At 38.2% G+C, this 22,262-nt stretch overlaps 3 protein-coding genes and 1 long non-coding RNA gene across 4 annotated transcripts; 1 reads left to right on the top strand and 3 right to left on the bottom strand.

Moving 5' to 3' along the window:
* Nucleotides 1-6,621: 6,621 nt before the first annotated feature.
* On the top strand, nucleotides 6,622-7,947 carry LOC126632257 (uncharacterized). The gene is made up of 2 exons (XR_007626643.1): nucleotides 6,622-7,016; nucleotides 7,109-7,947. It is a non-coding gene; the product is annotated as an uncharacterized LOC126632257 (long non-coding RNA).
* Nucleotides 7,948-8,113: 166 nt separating this feature from the next.
* On the bottom strand, nucleotides 8,114-10,752 carry LOC126632256 (uncharacterized). Its single transcript, XM_050302575.1, has 6 exons — nucleotides 10,385-10,752; nucleotides 10,221-10,277; nucleotides 9,782-9,935; nucleotides 9,289-9,386; nucleotides 9,133-9,198; nucleotides 8,114-8,394 (listed from the first exon to the last, which is right to left on the bottom strand). The coding sequence occupies exons 1-6, from the start codon at nucleotides 10,511-10,513 to the stop codon at nucleotides 8,356-8,358; spliced, it is 543 nt and encodes a 180-aa protein (XP_050158532.1). The 5' UTR covers nucleotides 10,514-10,752; the 3' UTR covers nucleotides 8,114-8,355.
* Nucleotides 10,753-11,481: 729 nt separating this feature from the next.
* Nucleotides 11,482-14,865, bottom strand: LOC126632255 (thiamine-repressible mitochondrial transport protein THI74-like). Its single transcript, XM_050302574.1, has 8 exons — nucleotides 14,494-14,865; nucleotides 13,632-14,024; nucleotides 13,210-13,424; nucleotides 13,038-13,108; nucleotides 12,814-12,921; nucleotides 12,313-12,430; nucleotides 11,893-12,028; nucleotides 11,482-11,683 (listed from the first exon to the last, which is right to left on the bottom strand). Exons 1-8 carry the CDS (start codon nucleotides 14,572-14,574, stop codon nucleotides 11,618-11,620), a joined length of 1,188 nt encoding a protein of 395 aa, XP_050158531.1. The 5' UTR covers nucleotides 14,575-14,865; the 3' UTR covers nucleotides 11,482-11,617.
* A 1,990-nt stretch (nucleotides 14,866-16,855) lies between these two features.
* Nucleotides 16,856-20,513, bottom strand: LOC126632819 (probable monogalactosyldiacylglycerol synthase, chloroplastic). Its single transcript, XM_050303315.1, has 8 exons — nucleotides 19,657-20,513; nucleotides 19,183-19,355; nucleotides 18,618-18,779; nucleotides 18,392-18,533; nucleotides 17,897-18,121; nucleotides 17,745-17,807; nucleotides 17,589-17,663; nucleotides 16,856-17,493 (listed from the first exon to the last, which is right to left on the bottom strand). The coding sequence occupies exons 1-8, from the start codon at nucleotides 20,206-20,208 to the stop codon at nucleotides 17,260-17,262; spliced, it is 1,626 nt and encodes a 541-aa protein (XP_050159272.1). The 5' UTR covers nucleotides 20,209-20,513; the 3' UTR covers nucleotides 16,856-17,259.
* Nucleotides 20,514-22,262: the final 1,749 nt, after the last annotated feature.

The raw sequence follows: 22,262 nt of genomic DNA, 5'->3' as shown, positions 1-22,262 counted from the left end.
TACGAAACTTGGTGGAATCGATAAGTCTCCCTTCACCATATTTGCTTATCTTTAGGCCTGTAATGCATGGTGTCACTACTGGGTTTGCATTCTCCATCCTAAATTTCTTCAAAACTTCTTTTGCATAACTCTCTAGAGAAATGAAAATGCCTTTCTTAGATTGAGAAACTTCAATACCAAGAAAGTAATGCAGCTTGCCCAAATTTGTCATCTCAAATTCTTTCATCATAAAGAGCTTAAAACCATTTAATAACTCCAAATCATTTCCAGTAAAGATAAGATCATCCACATAAAGACTTACAACCATGAAACTTCCTTGTGAGGTGCTTTTGACATAGAGAGTATGTTCATACAGGCATTTCTGAAAACCATGCTTCTCAAAATATGAATTAATACGGTTGTACCATGCACGTGGTGATTGCTTGAGCCCATATAATGCCTTCTTAAGCTTGTAAACTTTATTTTCCTCTCATTTATTCGCATATCCATGTGGCTACCCCAAATAAACTTCTTCTTGAAGGACACCATTCAAGAACGCTGACTTTACATCCATTTGAAAATTTTCCCAATTGTTTTGTGCAACAAGAAAGATGATCAGTCAAATAGTGTCAAGTCTGGAAACAGGAGCAAAAACTTCAGTATAGTCTTCACCTTCCTTTTGCTTATAACCCTTTGCAACGAGTCTCGCCTTGTACATGTTAATAGACCCATATGCATTTTTCTTTGTCTTATATACCCATTTAACACCAATAAGATTCTTGTGTGCTAGCAGATTTGTGAGCTCCCAAGTCATATTCTTCTCAATAGCCTTTATTTCTTCATCCATGGCTTGCTTCCATTTTTTTCCTCTTCACATGCTTCATTAAATGAAATTGGATCCTCTCCAGCAGAGAAAGCAAAGAATATAGTAGTATCCTCCCAATCTACTTGCGCTGATGAGTCATAAAGATCTTGTATACTTCTTAACTTTCTTGGAGGCGAGTCGTCATCACTTGATGTAGCTCTTGGAGATTAAGTAGCAATTTCTGATTGATAAATATCATATTGTTCTTGCATAATAGGCAATTTTGATGTACTATTTTCTTCTTCAAAGAAAGCATTTTCATTAAAGTGGACATCACGGCTGATCAAGAACTTTTTAGTCTTCGAATTGTACAGATTGTAGGCCTTACTCCTTTCACTATATCCAATGAAAATGCACTTTTTGGCCTTATGGTCGAGCTTGTTTCTCAACTCCTTTGGAACATGGGAATAGGCAACACAGCCGAAAATCTTCAAATGATACACTCTCAGCTTCACTCTATACCGAGCTTCATGAGGTGTGCAATCCTTCAAACTCTTTGTTGGTGATCTATTGATTAAATATGCATCACAAGAAACAGCTTCTGTCCAAAATTCTTATTGCAATCTTTTCTTCTTGAGCATGCATCTCACCATCTCCATGATTGTCCCGTTCTTTCTTTCGCTCACATCATTTTGTTGCGGTATATATCGGGCAGTCAACTGGTGTTTTATTCCATGATCTTTGCAATATTTTTGAAATTCATTGGAGAGATACTCTCCACCATGATCTGTCCTTAAACTTTTGATTGGAAGGCTAACAAACTTTTCAACTTCGGCCTTGAAATCTTTAAAAGCTTGAAATGCTTCATATTTTTCTTTGAGGAAGTAGACCCAAACTTTTCTTGAGAAATCATCAATAAATGTAATGAAATATAGATTACCTCCAAAAGATGCTACTGGCATTGGACCACACAAGTCAGAATGAATAAGCTCCAACGGCTTCTTTGCTCGCCAGGAGGACTCTAAAAGAAATGAACTTCTATGTTGCTTACCAAATTGACAATCTTCACAAACATCATCTACCGGATCAATTTGAGGCAGCCCATGTACCATTTTTTTGTTTGACGGCAACTTCAAACTTCCATAATTTAAATGGCAATGTCTGTCATGCCATAACTTAGATACTTCTTTTTCAGCACTCACAAAACAAGATAGTTTTGTTGTCTAGAGCTTCAAAGGAAACAAGTTATTTGCAGCAAGTCCAACCTTGGCAACAAATTTATCCTTCATTTTGAGAACACAAAAATCACCACGGAGGCAAATATCATAACCATTCCTCAACAGATGACCCATACTCAATAAATTACTCTTCAAATTAGGAACATAATACACTTTAGAAACCTTCTCAATTGTTCCAGATTTTGATTTGAAAGACACATCACCAATTCCCTCAATTTTATAGGCTCTATCATCACCGATTCTTACTTGATCACGATCGAACTTATAGAGGGTAGAAAAAAGGTTTTTGTTACTTGTTATATGTTTGCTAGCTCCGTTATCCAAATACCACACATCATTCATTTGATCTCCATGACATGTGAGCAATAAAGTTTCTTTATAATCACCATCTCCATAATTGGTTTGATGCATATAACCTTCTCTATATTGTTTTTCATCATTAGCCTTTTTGAAACGACATTCTCTGATCTTATGCCCAGATTTGTTGCAATAGTAGCATTCCGGAGTGCCACATCCTCTTCCTCGGTACGAATTGAAATTTCTTTCACCTTCATTATTAGAATTGTTTGATGAGCCTCGTTCATTGCCATAAGAATTAGTGCCTATGACATTCAAATTTCTTCCTTTACCTCATCCGCCTCTTTCACCTCTTCCACATCCGAAGCTTTGATTAAGGCTTTGAAGCTTGATTGCCATTGCCTCCCGTAGTTGTAACTTGAGGCTTGAGTGCTTGATCAGGTTGAGTAGCGGGAAGATTACTCAAATTAATTTGATCTCATATGCCTCCAATTTTCCTTGTACATCTTCCATAGAAAAAGTTGAAATATCATTTGACTCTTCGATGGCAGCCACAACATAAACGAATTTCGCCGATAAGCTACAGAGAATTTTCTCAACAATTCTTGCATCTTCGAGAATCTCCCCATTTGAAGCCATTTGATTAACAACAGAGGTAACTCTGATAAAGTAGTCTTTGATTGTCTCATCTTCTTTCATCTCCAACTTTTCAAATTCTTTCCTTAAAGATTGCAGAAGGTTCGTCTGCATTGCATTTTGTAGGCATTATCGATTATATCTCATGCTTGCTTTGCATTTTCAGCTTTCGCAACTCTTTCATATACTTGTATCGCAATGGTTTGATATACGTGGGAAAATGTCTTGTTGTTCTTCTTTCGATTCTCCTTCAAAGTATTCATTTGTGCTTGAGTTAGCGCAGCTTCGTTATCCGTCTCTTCATAGTCTGCTTCAACAATATTCCATAGCTCCAAAGCCTTCAACAACACCTTCATATTATTGCTCCAGTGGTCGTAATTATCTCCACCAAACCGAGGAATTAGTGAAGCCAAGTTGTGACCATTTGCATTTGCATTCGCCATATTGACAAAACTTCAACAAGGCTCTGGTGCCAATTTGTAGGAGAAAGAGCGATAGAGAAACGTAGGAGAGGGGAAAGGTTTGAAAAGACTCTTCTGATTTTTGCTATCTTTTCACACCTCAAACTCACAACACTACATGGCTTTTAAAGCCATTACAATCATCATCATTTATTTAGCTAATTATAAGCTTTTTAATAATTGAAACATCTAGAGAAATCACAATTAACTCTAGAAATTCCAAACATCACAACTCTAGAACTTCTATCTTCCTGATTTATGACTCTTTCTTTGTAACTTAAATTTGGTTTAATCTTCCAACATTTCTCTCCTCAAGTGACGTGTCACATGCCGACAGATAGGCACAAGGAAATATACACCCGGTTGCCCAAGATTTTGCCACGATCTGGGCATTTTGAGCACATTCCTCGCAACACATGTAGAGTGACTGCAATCATAAACATAAACTCTGTAAAATTACCCTTGAATGCACTAAGCACTGCATTCTGCATAGATGATCCAATTCCACCCTAAGAACTTGTGTGTTGCCAGATGTTGCGTAAGATTTTCATTCCATCTAAAATCTATGAACAGAATACTTTTCAACTGATGTTGGTGAGGAAGGCCGAAAGAAAATGACCTAGAAAGATAGACTGATATGGCAAGTTGAATGGCCAAAACCAGTAGTTGCCAACATGTTGAAGCTCTAATCGTGCACATTTTCAATGAGTTAGCTAAATAAGTCTTATGCTGCTGCTGAATTACGGCAACATACTTGGTATGAATCAGAAACAAAATCGTTACCCTAGAAATCGAAACCAACATAAATTAACCTAGATCGAAACCAACACTCATCATACAAAACTTACCTACACCCGATACACCAATGTGGTGGTATCTCAAGCCAATTTGTCATGTGTTTAACTTACTCATTGTGGATGCAAATTTCCGTATTATTCTTCTTGGACAAAATTGCACCTACAAAACAAATAACATCTTAAGTTAAGGCCAAAAGCCTCACGCGCCCATGATGAATGGAGGGGGGACTTTGGCCAAAGAATCTCCGATGCCAAAGTTAGAATTTTGAGGGAAAAATGTTTGGAGAATTTAGAGAATTTTCCAAAAGAGTTGGAATTGAGTTTGGGAGAAAATGAGGTAGTATTTATAGGGGTATAGCCGGCCCCTTTGGGAGGATGGGGACCGGTCACTTGGATGGTTTTTTTGGGTGTGATTCATAATTTGTTAGCTAATTAATAAATTAATTGAGTAATAAATCAATTAATTAACTAATTAATATAATTTCAAATGAATGATTTATGGGTTACCTTATGAAGAAGATTTGATGAGGATAGATGAAATAGGTTTTGAATAATTACCTATTTTGAGCACTTTTGACCTTGATTGAGTCATGATTGTTCACTGCTCGCGCGTAGGAGTTCTAGTATTCATCGAGTGTAATTTTGTCATTTTCACCCTAAAATCCACGTGTCGCCTCCATATTTTTCTTGATTATTTTTTGTTCCACACTCATATGATTATGGTAGCACATGATTAACTTGAGATATTTGATGAGTTCGTATTATGCCATATATTTAACCTTATTTTTAGTTATAGTTTATTGGTTATTTTGGTAGAATTTTGATACTTTGTTATGTATTTTTAATATATGACATTCGACTTCCTCTGGAGAAAAAAGTGACCAAACGGATGAATTTTGGAGTGATTCTAATTAGAGGATGTTCGTGAGTCTTTCAAGATGATTATATCAAAATTTTAGATTTTTCGACCAAGCCGTTTGACTGTGGCGATGAAAAGAATGCCCATCGTGCAGCTTTTCCCGGACATTTGGGGTATTTTAAAGGTCAAGATGACATATTTTGAGGAAGATTCCTTCTAAGGATTTGTTAGGGACATCTCAAGATTTAAAAAGATACATTTTGAGACCAAATCGGAGTTGATTTGATGGTTAAAAGTTTGATTTCTTGAAAAGTCCGAATTTCAGTTCAAATAGGAAACATTTTATTTCCTAGTTATCTTATTCTATTATGTTTCCTAGCTTTTAGAAGACATTTTTCTAGGTAGGATTTTATTTTGTAGTAATATAAATAAGGATATTTAACCATTAGGGGAAAAACGCATCAATTTGGAGAACTCAGTTAGGCTTTGACGTTTTGTATTTCAAGGTGTTTTCTATCATTTTTTTATTTCAATAAAATTCCTTTTGTTCTATAATTGTTCGTAACTAATTTCCGTTTGTTAGGACGATGCCTTGAGCCTTAGCATGAATATGTAGTTTTTATTTAATTGCTTATGATATTATGCATGCATATTTTAAATTATTAATTATTGTGTTTAAACTGGCTCAATATCTTAATACTTAGCTACCATTAGGATGTTTAGATAAGTAATCGAAAGCAATTCAGTCGGAATGCCACTGGAGGATTGAGTATTGTTTCTTGTGATTGATAGTTGTAAGTTCACCTAGGACAAATGTCACGTCTTAGGGGTTGCATGGTTTTTCAAAGGGTTTTCACAAAGCGTAATGAGTCATGCATGTTTATATTTGATCTGAATGTCACAGACGTAATGAATGTTTGATATACGTTCTAACTTGAATGTCACAAGTAGAATATGCATAAGAAAGACCTAACCTTAAAAGTTGTATGTGTAATTCATAAGTAATTGGTAAAACTACATAAGATTGTTAAAGTGATGATGGAACCCTAGTGTCTTTTTATCATTATTTTCTAAGATTGTTCTCTTTTAAATTGGTTTCTTTAATTGTTTTAATTTAATATTCGTTTTTAATATTCTAGGTCATAAAATCAATATTTTCGAAACTTTGTTTTAAATAGTTAATTAAGAATTAGTTTAAATACAAATTATTCAATCAATCATTGTGAAAACCATCTTGCTTGAGATGCTATACTACGATAATTTTGTACTTTTGTAAGTATTTTTAAATATTTTTATCCCTATACAGCATCAATGAAATCTTAGCGGTCATAAGTCCTCCCTCACTACCAAATGCCAATATAGGAAAAACGCAGATAATCCATACAACACCAGAAATAGAGATTTCGATGAACACAATACAGTAAACTGCACAAATTTGCATATATTCGCAGCCTAAAATCCAAAAATCATTCAAGCACACAGGCTATGATTCATGAATCCAATTTCACACAACCATAATATTTGATTATTTATTCACATCCATGGCATCTAAACATACACAACATCCAAAAAATGAAGGGTGGATATTGAAAGTGAATTGCACGGTTATTTTTGCAAGTTCATAATTTATGGAGAATTCAATCTGGCTTGGTGGGGTCGCTGGGACCCACAAGGATTTCCGTTCTCTCTCTGTGTGCTTTTCTTCCTCTCTCCAGAAAAATCACTCTCGCTCTCTCTCCCTTGCGTTGTCGATAAACCCAGAAAAAAAAAGGAGCAAACCCTGCCGTTTCATGGCGAGTTAAGACAATCAACCGCCGCTATCACCATCTCCACCTCGCCATGAGTTCAAAGATTCCATTTTTTTTGGAAAACTCGAAGCCAAGTCCCGGACGCCTCCGACATGATCGCGATTTTCTGGCGAGTTTCTCCCCGCTTGAAGCGTCGGTAAGACCTCTAACCCTCACCAGTGACTCTACCTCGTTAATCAGGACTATATTCATGTAATAATCACGTGTTTTGGTGTTGATTCAACGCAGATTCGAACAGGGGTTTTCCCCGATTTCCGCCGATATCGGAGCCGGATCCCGACTATCCAGCCGTCCATAGTAGCCCAAATATGTTGTTTGACATCTCCGGTACAAGTTTAGTGCATTGGCTGTGAGCTTTGGTTGAAATTGGAGTTAAATCGAAGCTGCAAAATTCAAAATTCCTTGAATTTGCCGGCGTTTTTCTCCAGAAACCGGCGAGACTTTTCGGCCGCTCGGACCGGTTCACCGGAACTTAACGGCTCAGCCGACCGGCGGTTGACGGTTCATTTCGGTCCGACCCGGTTCGACCGGTCGGACCCGGTTCGACCGGTCGGACCCGGTTCGACCGGTCGGACCCGGTTCGTCGGTCCGACCCGGTTCGTCGGTCCGACCCGGTTCGTCCGGTCCGATCCGATCCGGTCGGTCGTCAGACCTTCCTGTTCGTCCGGTTCGTCCGGTTCGTCCCGCCCTTTGACCCGGTTCGGCTGCTCAGAACGGTTCGTACGGTTCGAGTGATTAAAATCATATTTCAGAAGCACAGATGAAGATAAATCAGCGCGCGCGCGCGCTCTCTCTCTCTCCCTCTCTCTCAAATGAAGATAAATCACTAGTCCCTCTCCATTTTCTTCAACTCTGAATCTGTCTCTGTGAAACCCGTTGGAAACCCTAATCCAACTGTCGTGCTTTGTTGACAAATATGGCAGCACAGTTGTGTTTTTTACTCAGCTTCTCTGCATCTTCTTGTCTTTTGAATATTTTATATATTTGTCTCCGCTCATTCATTTGTATTTTTTTTAAAACAACATATATGAACTTGTATGCTATGTCACCGATGAAGGGAAAAATCAGTATATGACTAAGAACAATATTTACTATTCGAAATAGGGGGTTAATGTGAAAATGTTTTTAAAAAAAATAAAAAATTCATTGACTCACTTTTTTGTTTTATGCCACCTCAGTACTCAGTAGCGGTAGCAGTGATCATTTAGATCACCATGTAAACTGCTAGCACAATGAAAGTGTTAAAATTATAGATTGTATGGTAATTCATCGAGTCACTTAAACAGGTACTACAAACTGAGTTTCTATCGCCAACAAAACTTAGTAATATCATTCAGAAGTCGGAAAAATCACATTATCCATGCTTAAGCCATGCGCCATCGGCCAGTAAACAGCAACAAATTCTCATCCTGCTTCTGCAAGTTGCCGTTCATCCTTGTCTTGAGATTGACCGCCATTCAAACTGAACGTTGATGTCAATAACGAAGAATGCCACCACCCGAATACTCAACCTCCTGAAATTTGGAGGAAAAAAATAAGTTATAAAGAGCTTTAAGGTAGAGAAACCAGCTAGGAAAAGCCGCTAAGAATGATATCCATAACACTAATGACCTTACAGACAAATGAAGTGCACGAGTTAATTACCGATTGAAAAGAAAATAACAATTACCACGTCGACATGTATGTAATGTGCAATAAACAGATTTTTGCATCTAACTGTAATCTGAAGTGTACTATAGTGTTTCATATGATATGGTTGTAAATGGGTCACGGGTTCGTGCGTACAGAGTAAGAATGGAAGAGCAATCTTCCCATTGGAAGACTGAATTTCCTTGTAAACTCCCATTTGAACTTTTCCAGTACAATTCTTTGTTAATTATACCTCATCGCTTGCTTAATAGATCCAACTACCCTCTTTAACTACCTCCACTTTGCACGAGTAAACTTCTATTCGGACTTTTCCGGTACCCTAAACCCTATCCTCTTTAACTACCTCCACCAAGGTGCTATGTTAACTAACTCAGTAGCATAGGGAGAGTTCTCCACCACAAGGAACTACTTTGTAAATCAACTCCATTATCAGAAACAAAGTTGGATGAAGCAGTGTAAGTCAACAATGGTTCCATGATACCGACTGCTAGGGACAAAAAAGCGATTCTGACATTTCTAGAACAAATGTGATGTTTCAAAGTAATCTAAGAAAATGCCACATGCCAAATGAAATTAAATCGCCTTAGAAGGAAGATTTTCACCTGAGCAGGGGGTAAGGAAGAAACCCAATCAGATGCATGTGTAGGAAGCAACCCCAAAGTGTTAAGCTGCCAAGAACAATCAAAGTTTAATAAACTGGATTCTTTGAAGATAACTGTAAGGGATAAATCAATTAAAGGAGAACAAATATAGTTCACCTTCCAAACACCCAGTGCTAAACCCCCCAGATTAAGGGCAATGAAGAGCAACTTTGGGGCAATAAGATCTACTTTGCCGTCCTTGTAGGGCTCAAAAACTGCATAACCACATTAAAAGGAAGCATCATGCAACCGACAAGGAAATAGAGTGTAAGCATGAATTAACAGACAAACATGTAAAGTATGTCATGAAAAAAATTTGCTTGTAAATGTGAACATGGTGAGAAGAAGTCATAGGAAAAATGCGTTGGACAGCATGAATCATGCCAAACAAGACCATTTTTACAAATTGGTTTGGTAAATTTTGTGCAAGTAAATGAACACTAAGTTGACCGCCCAAATGCCATGACTGATGGTTATAGGAAACCATTCATACGATTATACAGCGACATAGACAAACAGGTATAGAATATTTCAAGTTCTTTATTGCTTTCAATTGTTATTCCACACATATAGAGTTACAGATTGGCTAACAGTATTACAGTCATCTTACCCTTCCCTACACCCTGTAAGGCGCTTATGGGCTGCCAAAGAGCGGAAAACGTAATTCCAATGCTAAACAAATGCACCGTGCTCCCAGCCATCCACATCATGAAACCCATCATCATCAAATTCTTGACTGGGGCCTGTGCAACTTCCCAAGCTTTCTGCTCAAACACAAAGACACCATGAGATCAAATAAATCCAAATAATCAAATCTCACCACATTCTCATCGATATTAACACGGGTCAAGAAAATTCAGCAGAAAAACAGCTAAAATTGTAATCCATCAGCAACTTGAATCATGCCCTATTTGCGATCAAGTGATTACTATCAAGTTAATAGGTAAAGGAACAATCTTTCGCCCATCAAAATGTCAAAAATCCTAAGTCTAAAAAACCCTAAATCGAATTGCTTAAATAAATTCGAATTTAGGGAGGGGAATTAGTGCCTGAGCTTTCCAAGTAGATTCAGCATCCTTCTTCTGGCGACTCACAGTCGAATCATCCTACAGAAAAACAAAAACCCCAAATCCAATTAATTGTGAACAAACCCAACCCCAAGCTCCCAATCCAAATCGAACGAAGAAGTAAGAGAGAGAAGGGGGTAAAAAACCTGTTCGAGGGAGGCGCGAGAGAAGCCAGGAGGGTCGGGGAAGTCGCGGGAAGAAGGGGACGTTGAGTTGTCAGTCAAGTCAACGGCCCATCTCCGACCTGCTCCCATCACTCCCTTTCCCTTCTCCATCGTCGCCGTCGTCGTCTTCTTCTCAGACGCAGTTGCAGCAGCAGAGTCGCAGCGCCCCTCTTCGATTTGATCCGACTAATATGTATGAGTCTGCGCTCTCAATTCTCAATGCGTCGGGTCTGCACTCTCCGCTGCTTGTTTGGTTTTGTACTCTGTTTCTTATCGACTAAAAAGGTATGGTCGGAGATGGATTCAAACTTCGATCGATGTCATGTGTCAGCTTTGTGACTCTGTAATTTCCAGGGAAAATAAAAGAAAATATCATTTCGTTCCCTTTTTTACTTAATTTTATTTGCTTAAGATCTTGATTTTGATTGGATGGGGAATAAAATAAACTATTTTGTTTAATTTAAAAGTTAGGCCACCATTAAATAGGTCAAAATTTTGCTAATTTCGAATCTTATTAATAGTGTGTATTATTATGATAAACGTAATTCGTCATAAATGAGCTTAATATTCCAAGTTTCTTCCAATAAAAATTAAATACAAATATCATTTTTAAGTTAAAGCACTTATTAGTTGGAAGCGCTTTTATTTTCTATAAACAATTTGACGTATTATAACAAAAGCACTTTTAGAATAAACAGTTAGGCAAAAGAATTGTCTATAAAAACGTTCTCAAACATGTTGTCTTACAAACCCTATGAAGTGTTATGTACTAATTTAATAACTCAAGAAAAAATAAAAAAGTCATAAGTTTTTCAGCCAAACATTATCAAAATAATTTTTTTATTTTCTGAAAGCGCTTTTAGAAAACATGCCAAATAGGTTTTTTTCATTCCAAACTTGCAAGTTAACAAAAAATGAATTACCAAACTTTGTGAAAATCTGCTGAAATTTGTTTATCAAGCATCAGTGATGACTTGACTTCATCATTGGTGCAGATGAAACTTGATTTAGCAATTTCTTGGTTAACAGAAACAAATTAGAAATTGAAAATCCACCAAAAAATAAGAGAGAGAGAGAGAGAGAGAGAGAGAGAGAGATTCATACAATACAAGTTTGTTGATTACAATGTACGGGGCAGCTGATATTTCCTGCATATGTAATAGACATATTCATTCTACATACAAACTACAACTTCACTGAGATTTCTATGCATCACTATTGCAACTCTTGCTTGCTCGAGAACTTGTCCGAAAGGTTTGCCATCACGAATCCTGCAAAAACCTGAGTTCATAGAAACGCAGTTAGCGTATTACTTACTGTCGCGAAAAACTGGCCATGCAGTTAGGAGCTCCGTCACAACAGTACTTGATAGGCTTCCCCAACCGACACGAGGTTAGATGTTAGAAGGCGGAAGTTCAAGCCTCATGTCGCAATATGAATATAACGTGATGTTAAAAACTTGAATGTATGCATACAGTAGTGCGACGTACCTGAATGCAACCAAGGATGTAGACTGCAGAAAAATGGCGGCCGTGAATCACCATGTCAGCTACCATTGCGAGTGGAATTGTCAAGGACATGCCCAGCGTTGCAACTAATGGAGATGTCCAAACCACGGAAAGAGCCCTGTCAAAGTTTCATTTGGTGTTAAAAGCATTGGGCATCAGCATCTTGTTGGTAGACGAAAAACAGAAGCAGGAAGTATAGGTAAGTAGAGAGTGCATTTGGCCACCACACAACAGACTCGAACCAACCTCTTATAAATTTATCTCTGAAAAGGCAGTCGTGCTGCTTTTGTAAAGATTAGAAAAAGAAATTTTTTTTACATGAACATAAATCAGTGTGTAATCGTTACATGTCCTTGTGGTGCCCAATTGACCCCCAATGTATGTGAAAGCAGTTTTACATACCAAAAATAATCCGAAAGAACACTCCCGACAAAGCCATTTATCAGCACAGCTTCGGCAACAGATTTTGAATGTGGAAACTCAAATGAAGGTTCAATCCCGATGGCATTGAGCGGCCACACTGCATGGGTAAACATTGCTATGAGCGATGCAACTCAAAAGAAAACAAAATGATATACCTGAGGGAATGTGCTATCTTTTCATTATGAGACATCTCCATTACAAATGACGAAAAGACTTTAACATGTATTTTCACTTTTCTTCCCGAACTATCATCAAAGAGCATTGTGTGCAGTCAAGCCAATAGTATTCCAGTGCGAAAGTCATAACCAACGGTAAATGGTTTGAGGTATAGTCCAACTCATATTCTCTTTTTTGCAACCAACGTCTAGCTATCAAGTTTTGCCTAAAATCCATGACTGTATGCAAATATAATCTAATTTAACCTCAGGAATTTGGAAGATGAAGACGATAAATAGATCATGGAATAATTATTCTACTCACCGAGCCACCACAGACCAAGCAGAGCGAAGAGACCAATGTATCCGAAAAGCTTCTGCACATCAGCCTTATCTCCCTTCTTTTCTGATCCAGCAAATTTCTTGAGTAACACTGCATGAATAAGACAGTAACTTTAATAATCATAAATCTAAAATATATCAGTTGATCTTGATGACTTGTTTGTAAAAGAGTTCAAGTAACACCGGATTCCTGAAACGTAATGTCACCTGTAAACAATCCATATGACGCAGCTGAGAGAAGACCAAAAATATGTCCCATTATAGCGTGCTTTCTCATCCTTTACACAACAAAGAACAAGACACAGTGAAACGATGGTAAAACGTGAATAAAGGGTAATTCCTACTGGCTGAGCCACTGAAGAAACGACTAGAAACTTACTCAGAGATGCTCAGCAGTTCATCAGGGGCCCAAGTTTTTCCAACTGTGGTCATGACAACACCAGCCATGCTGACAAAAACAGCAACCATCTTTGTAACAGTTATGGAATCCTGACGAAGAAGAGCTCCAAAGAAAAGTGTAAAGAGCCCCGACGTAGAAGTTAGGACAGTTGTACTTGCAACACTGGTATTTGCCAGTGCAGAGTTTGACAGATACTGCACTAGAACAAAGATATATCAATATGCCACTTAGAACTTTTGTTAAGGCATAAAACGAATCAATGCATATCAAAATGAACCAAGACCTCCATGCGGATTTCTCTCTTCTTTTTTTTTAATGCAATTACTCACTCAATTTAAAATGTGATTAGAAGTCCAAAAGGTTGATATGAATAACAGGAGTGCCAAAATGACTCATGTTACCTCTGTGATAAACCACACTGGAGTAAGAATTAAGCCAAACTTTGCAACTTCCCATGGACTCAGTTGACAACTCTGTTCAAGCAAGCGCGGCTCATCTTCTTCGCTCTTATCCGTTAGAGCCCGCCCTTCTTCTGTATTACTAAGATCTTTGTCGGTAATTAGGCAGCTTCTAACATGTGTTTCTGGACTGTGGGGCATTTCATTTATTCTAAGAGGAATACCAAGCCCTCCAGAAGTTCCCGCGATAATGCCATTGTAAAAGTTCTTAACCAAATTCGGGTGCAGCAAGTTGTAGACCCAATCTTTCAAAGCCGATATGGGTAGATAGACCGCCATCAGAGACACACCGAGGTACGTGAGCGAGAACGGCTGTTTGTACTCACTGAAAATTCTCTGCATTAAAAAACAGTACAAGTTTAAATTCTCAAATAATCCCAAATCATAGCAACAGAATAACACATCCTTCAAATATCTGGTTAAATGAGAGAATACTCAGATAATGTAACTAAGTATCCATTTAAAAAAGACAAAGAACACGAAGATGTCACTGTATCAATATATCAATTCAATCAGTCAGTCACACACTGCCTCTTGGGAGAGCTATAGCGCGCATGCGTGATTGACTTGAGATATCATACCGTCACAGTGGCATCTCACGTGTCACCAAAGAAATACAGAAATGGAATAGTGAGGACTAGCAATGATGTTCAAGTACGTAAAGTTCTTTCCTTTACCTAGCAATGATGTTACAAGGCGACGTTCTAAACTACTCTAATAAACCGAGATGGGATTCATACTCGGTTGCAAGAAAAACAAACAAGGAATCAAACTTGAAAAAAAGAGGGCTTGGATGAACACAAACCTGAGTAACCTCTGCAGAAGCGACCCAGATGAACACAACTGTGCCAATCAACCCCAAACCGGCGTTGTACTTCCAACCCATGATCAAAATCACCACCAAAAACCCAAGAATTTGCAAATTCGACCCAAAATTATGAACCGGGTTTAATCTCAAATTCGGCTAAAAATCAACATCTTCTGGAAAGCTCCACAAGCAGCAGGACAATCCAATATCATGAACCCTGATCGAGGGTTCTGGGGTTTTCGTTTTGGCACCAAATATCGATTCTTTGGGTAATTACGTGACGATGGAAGTTTGAAATCGTGGGAAAGGAGAAAGATTATTACTTTTTTTTTGTGGCGGCAAAGAAAGTGGATTTTGCACTGATTGCACTGAAGTGTTCAGTTTTGTTGCTGAGCGATGGGGGTGTCAGCAATGACTCCATGAGAGTGACAGGTGGTGCCGTATCAACCAAACTTCCTTCAAGGTGGCTATCTGTACAAATGCACGGAGTGCACATATGATAGCTTGTGTTGAGAGTTGTCGTGAGGGATAACGTTTGTTATGGGCTTATATGATCTTGGACTACTCATCATATTGCCAATTAGTTTTATGGTGGAATCTCAATTACATCATGATATCCTTTTGAAGTCAAACGGCCACACTTTGAAGTCAAACAGCCACATGCGCTCCATTTCACCCAGTTGTTGTCCACATGTAAGCTGGCCACACTTTGAAGTCAAACGGCCACACGCGCTCCATTTCACCCAGTTGTTGGTGAAATCTCAATTTCATATCTTGGGCTACTCCTCATATTGCCAATTAGTTTTATGGTGAAATCTCAATTTCATCAATCTGTGGGTACTTTTAAGATAACTATGTGCTTATATGATCTTGGGCTACTCCTCATATTACCAATTAGTTTTATGGTGAAATCTCAATTTCATCAGTCTGTGGGTACTTTTAAAATAATGCTTAGCTGTTGAAAGATGAGTATGAATTCTTATTTAAAACTATTTCGGTTCTAATTAGAAATCTTTGTGCTTATAATCATAATCGGAATTCTTATTTAAAACTATTTCGATTCTAATTAGAAATCTTTGTGCTTATAATCATAATCGTTTATATTATAAATCATTTTATAAAGATCATCTCTACAAAAAATAAAAATAAAAACTAATGTCGTGTAGTCAATCTATTGTAGCAAATACATAGATGATTCATAATGCTTTTATTAATTTCGTTCATCTTATTTTGTATAATTCGATAGCTGAACAACCTTAGTTTGAATTAATTTTTGTGAAGAAGCGCTCTTTATGGAGTGACTTATCATATGATGATCCCGATTATAAATACGAAGTTTTATGAATCGACAGCGAACAATTTTGAGTAGAAACTCCTACTCATCATTTGAGTAGTCAGCTATTGTTCTACTTTTAATGTTTTAAGTGTGCTAACTTCATAGAAAGTGTCTCTCACATTATCACAGAATAAGACGAAGAGAATCATGATTTTAAAAGTGTGAAATGTTTTTTAAGATTTGTGATAGATATAAAATGTCACGATTCACATAAAATGTCATGTGAGAAGGATTGTATGTATGTATAAACAAATACAGCATCACTAAGCAAATTGGAGCATATATAGACCAAATCATATAATCCAACATGTTCGAGTTTAACTAGCTCTCCTTTCCTTTCCCTTTCTTTTTCTTGAGATCTCGTTTTCTTTTTTGTTAATCGATACATTTGATGGGGTGGAGGAATTGAGTTCATGACATTGGGGTGTATGGGTGGGTGTGTTTAAGCGAGTCCTTTGTAATTATCTCTCTGACTCAAGATGCTAAAACATAATTCGTATGAATATTTTTGTCGTAATGTATCTCAATTCGATTGACAGGACCAAGTGATCTACGCTTCAATAAAATTAAGACGCCAGTAGCCTCCAAAGACAACCAATAGGGCTGAACAATGGGTATCCGTTTGGGCCTAATAGGAATCCCTCTGGTGGCGGTGATAGTGGTGCCGGTGATGGTGATGGTGATGATGATGGTGGGTGCACCCATTGTCCATCCCTAAACACCGGCCGCCTTTCCCGGTAAATACGATGATGTAGTACGAGGTCGATTTTGGTGAACCTTCTTAACCCGGATAGGTGTGGCATCTGTGTTTACTCTTCTGATTTTGTTTTGGTCGCGTCTCGACGTCGTTCATGTCTAAATAGAGGCAACATCCTCCGGCCTCGACGGCTCCTTCTTGATCTTCCACTTGCTGGGAGCCTGGGATACTCTTCTTGCGCCATTGAAGCAGTGAAAAGCCATGGAGGATGAATAAAAAGACTTGCCGTCCAAGGCAACACCATCTTCTAAATTGTACATTAAGAGTTCACAATCACGCTGATAGCCTGATACGTTATATTAATATGAAAATTATAATATTATTGTTATTTTTTAACATAAACAATATAACAAGGGAGTGAAATGAGAAGGGGAGAAGAGCGTAGTTTCGATCGATTACAGGACTGGTAAACAAAATGCTTGTTTGAATGTGCTTTTAAAATGACTTAAAACACTTTTAGATAAAATGCTTTTGGGTTCAAAAGCACTTGAGATGCTTTCTACAAGAAGCACCAGTTATGTGCTTTTTCAAGGAAGTACTTTAAATGCTTTTCTAGGATTTACAAGCATTTTAACTAAGGATTGTTTCCAAAAATATTTTCACCAAAAGCGCTTTCAGTCATTTTAAAAGCACATCCAAACGAATTCAAAATTGGTTGGGGAAAATAGGGTTAGGTTGTACATAATTGCGGTACAAGGCTTCGTTGTCTAACGAGCTCGTGAAGATCATGAACAATCTTGAACACGGAATCAGGCTTTGCCAGCTTCAGTGCATTTTCCGACATGGCCTTTAGCTCATCTGCTTTCGGACCAAACCAATCAGCGACGATCCTTGCTATCTCTTTCGGAGATTTAGAATATTTTCCGCACCCGTTTTCAACGACATATGGTACATTCCCAACTTCCTGCAACCAGAAGAAACAGTCAGTAGCTACATTTTCCAGTGAGGGGATTCTCAAAACAGAGCAGCATAAGGAAAAGTAGATTAAATCACCGTTACCTGTCCGGCAATGTAATCGTTCAGAATAATCGGGAGGCCTCTTATCATGGCTTCTGCAATGGTCCCCGGACCGGCCTATTCAAAAGAAGTACACTAATTGGTTGATAACAAAATATACAAGACTGTCATGGTTTTTATGACTGTTGACAAACTTACCTTCGTAATAATGCAATCGCAAGCTCCCATGCATTCTTCCATTTTAGTAACAAACCCCTTCACCTACAATGTCGATCAATGTTAGCTACTAACTTCTGTTTATAAGTATTAATGCTGTGACTCCGACTTTCCCTTCAGAAGTATAAAACTACCTGGACCGGGATCTTCCAGTTGATAGAAAGCAACTTGTTTGCAAGCTTTTTGTTGCGACCACATATGACAAGGACCTGACCTACAGGCTCCCCAAGATTCTCGTCATATAATGCATCCCCAAGTTCCTGAGCTGTAGCTTCGATAGGACCCATTCCTTCTCCTCCTCCCATGAGCAACACAGCGGGAAGATCCTCCTCCATTCCTAGTTCTCTCCGAAGTTCAGCCTGCAGTGAAATAAATAAAACATGACAAGCATTTATTCAAAACCACCGTCTACAATCATGGAATGTGCAATCTAAAACCACTGTGATAAATGCTTTCACCATAACTTATACGGGAGAGTATTATCTGTAAATCATCATAATCCATTTGGCAGCTTACAACCACATATTTCAAATTTCCAATCCTTTTAATATCACACCACTTGCTGGTTTCTTGTGGTCGTACAACCAATTACATCAAGGTTAAAAAGTTTTAGTTGATCAGTAACCAACCTTTGGTCGCACAGGCTTGACAAAGCTAGGCCGCACAGGGAGGCCATAAACCTTGATTTGGGAAGGCTGGAGTCCAGCTTTCAATGCCCTCTTTGCGACCTCATTTGTTGGGCAATAGCATCTCGTTACAAGCTTATGAAACCTGGAAATGAAGACATAAAATATCAAAGGTATGCTTGGAAAAATAGGCTATATTTTCCTAATGGAAGCTTTGTGCAAAACTAACCATGTAGGATGACAAGTACTTAAATCCGTGACAACTGTGGTAAAGACTATCTTCTTCAATAGACCCCTTCCCCTCAAGACACGAAGTGGTACATGTTGCATCAGCGGATGCACACTGATGATAATATCCGGCTGGTATTTCATCAGTCCTTTTGCAACCTCCCTGCAAAATGAAACAGAATTAGAGGATATCAACAACGATGTACTGCTGAACCATAATTTGACAGAACTTATAAAAAAACTCGTGAACATTAGACAAATTTGCTCATTTCTGCGTTTGTAATCCTATCTGGTGTTTTCCTCACAGGGTTTAAGATCTGCCAAAACAATATTAATTATTTCCTTGAAAATGGCATTTCTATCTAAATTTATGTACTTATTTTAATCACTAAAACTTATAGTCAACGGCTGCTGCAATAAATAACCATTCGAAATTTGAAAGGCATGTTATGAGTTAATTTAATACATGTGGTCAACTTTTACATGAAGCAAAAGAATGTACAACTACCTTAGGAAAACAGACTAAATGAATTATAAGCAGTAACCTTTAGCGAAAAAATTCTTACCGAGCTATAAACGTAGAAGTTGCTGCAAAATTAGATTGATGCACCAGCCGCGGAGCAGTCCCATAATATGTCATTTTCCATAACGGCCCGTGTTTCACCAAGAAATTATAGCTCCTGGGAAGTTGATTAAATGGCCAAGGCGTATGATCCGACCATAAGTCAGTAACAAACACCTGCGATATGCACTCTTAACCGAAAATATGATCAACAAATATGCACACTCACACATCCATTTGCTTTCTCCTTCAAGTATTCAATTTAACTTCTGAAATTGCGTGGGAACAGATAAAAAATTATACATTTTGAGATCTAATTTCTTACGGCGTTATGTTATTACATTGCTGCAGAACTACCAGTTCAACCAACATTACAAATTTTTCATGTAATTCCGATTTCTCACTACATAAGTCAAACAATCAAATACAAGTTTCATAACAAAGTTGAAACTTTCTAACCAAATTCAAAAGAACTGACCTGATATTCATCACCAAATTCCTCATTAAACGCCGCCTTAATCGCCTCCGCAGAAGCACGGTGGCCGCCGCCGGTGTCACTCATCAAAATCAAAACTTTCTTGGGTCTCTCCACCTTCACACCATTCAACGCAATCCCATTATCGTTAACTCCGCCTCCATCTTCTACCAACACATTGTTATTGTCTCCAACGCCGTTATCCGACCCATTTCCATTTCCGTCCCCAGACCCGACGCGAACAGAAGCAAACCCAATCGGGAATTTGTCACAGTGGAACCGTATAGCCCGATTAAACTCCGTCACACTCCTCCAAATTCCCAAACCGCCGCGACTGCTCAAGCTCAGTGAAGCTGAAACGCCGACCTTGGGCTTCTTCCCGGCAACTGAAGCACCCCCAAAGGCGTCGAAATACAAGAAATTGGACAAAAACGAGGAGTGACCATCAGAACCGGAGCTGCTATGAGGCCCTGAGCTGAAGGCGAACCGACCCAATTGCGAAACGAGGTCGTAGACCGGACTGGGTTCCTGGGTTGCGACTGAAGGGTTATGCATGGTGGGATTTCCGGGTTCGAGAGATTAAAACATGGCGGTCAAATATTGAATTGGGTTTTGAGCAGAACGTCTGGAAAATGAAACGCCAGAAGAGAACAAGGTTAGTAAAAGCTTGGAAGGAAGAGAGAGGGGGAAGGGAACGTGGGGGGTTTTCGAAAGAGTGAAGTTAACGAAGTGGAAATCTAGACGGGGGTTTTGTGGCCACACAGAGAGGATTTTGGTGTGTACATGTGCGCGCGCGTGGCAGAGAGAGAGAGAGAGAGAGAGAGAGAGAGAGAGAGAGGAGGAGGAGGAGGAGATTCTTTTGGTATATTGGACACAAAATTGATAAGAGGAAGGGTTGTCTTTTAACTCGACTGGGCTGGGTTTGGTTTGGTTTACCTCAACCCAAGCTGCTCTACGGTCTCTCTAAAGTTTTATAAGAAAACGAATACATTGTCCTAATTAACTGGTTTAATTGACATCTACTACCAAACCAAATGATTGAGGTGTGATGAGTTCAAATCAGAAAAGTCCCCAACAAGGTGTATTGAGTCTTTTGCATGAGCTTTTTCGATATTGTAGAATGCTACAGTTAACCTTTAACATGCGAAGTTTGAGATGACATGATTATTTGTCGTTCGACAACTTTAATAAGTCACTCAAATCTCTTCTCATTGCCCTGTGTTGTCTACCTCTAATAACCCCCACGTAGCAGGCCAAAAACGCATCAATAAGTTAGTTTCCCATCGATGCTTTGTGAGTACACATGGCATTAATGCTCCCAAACTGCCAGAGTTCATACGGTCTAATCACAATGCATCAATAATTGTACATAACGATTGATCTTAACACAACCCTATTCGTATTAGGTCAACAACCTAAAATTGCATGATGTCACTTTCAAAAAGTTCATCGTACATGAGAATCCACTTAAGGTTGGAACATAACGAATGACCAAAATAAGTGTTGACATCCAAATTTAGTCAATAGTCGCTCCATTAAATAGTCAACTATCTTTGTGTCATTTTGTAAATATAAATTAAGAAGATGTGAAAGCCAAAACAAATCAATCAACACGTTTGCCTACACCGCACGAAAGCTATAGGAGATTAAATTATGTGCAACGCTTGTTTATTTTAGACTTTTTCTCCTTTTGTTGGAGAAAAAGGGGAAAATAAAACCACCATGCGATTCACATTGAAATTGGTGTATTCCATTGAGATTTTGAGAGATTTTAATGTATTTATAGATTCATACATTCGATGGAATTTTATTGATTTGTAAAAATTTCACGTAAAATTTGATTCAAGTCCCTAAAAATTTGAGTAGAGATGTGAGATTTGTGAATACTTAAAATACGCTACAAAATCTCTTCAATTCCTCAACTGTTTTAACTTGAATATTATAAATTTTTTAAATCCAAATTGAATAAGCTCAGATTTTTAAGAATTTTAATAAACTATTTACTGAATACTCTTTAAATTTCAGAAAAGCGTTTAAAATTCTGATTGAAAACTCTAAATATATTAAAAGAATTAAATTATCAGCAGCCCATGTGATTTATATGCCATTTGACTCAAGTGGACCGTCCAGAAGCACCGGCCTTTTGGGTTTCTTATTCACCGACCAACTTTTGTTGGTACTGCTGAAATTGGGCTCAAAGTGACCAAAGTTGTAGGATCAAGTTGGGCCGGAAGACAATTATCAAAGGCCGGCAGGCCCATTCCAGGAAAGAAAGCCCAAACCAGTAATGCCCGAACCAACCCAAGATAGAATAGCTTCATCTTCCTCTCCAAATTTCACGTGTCAAGTAAATACTAATATCTTTAGTTCTAGTGTTTTTTTGGTCAACTGAGGTTCATCGAAACCAAGACATGTTGAACTTGGGATGTAACATAACCAACTAGTTACAAGGACACCGGTTGAACTTGAGAAGTTGTTCATCTATTACCATTCGAATTTAGGGCAACCGAGCTTACGCAACATGTGTTTCGTTATTGAACCATCCCTGCGGATTGTACAAAATGTTCCTCTTCACAAATTCAAAAAATGCAAATGCAGGCATAATCATA

This window comes from Malus sylvestris, chromosome 8, assembly GCF_916048215.2.
Source record: "Malus sylvestris chromosome 8, drMalSylv7.2, whole genome shotgun sequence".
In the NCBI taxonomy this organism is placed as follows: Eukaryota; Viridiplantae; Streptophyta; class Magnoliopsida; order Rosales; family Rosaceae; genus Malus; species Malus sylvestris.
Note: the sequence above shows the minus strand (reverse complement) of the source record. Positions and strands in the feature narration are given on the sequence as shown.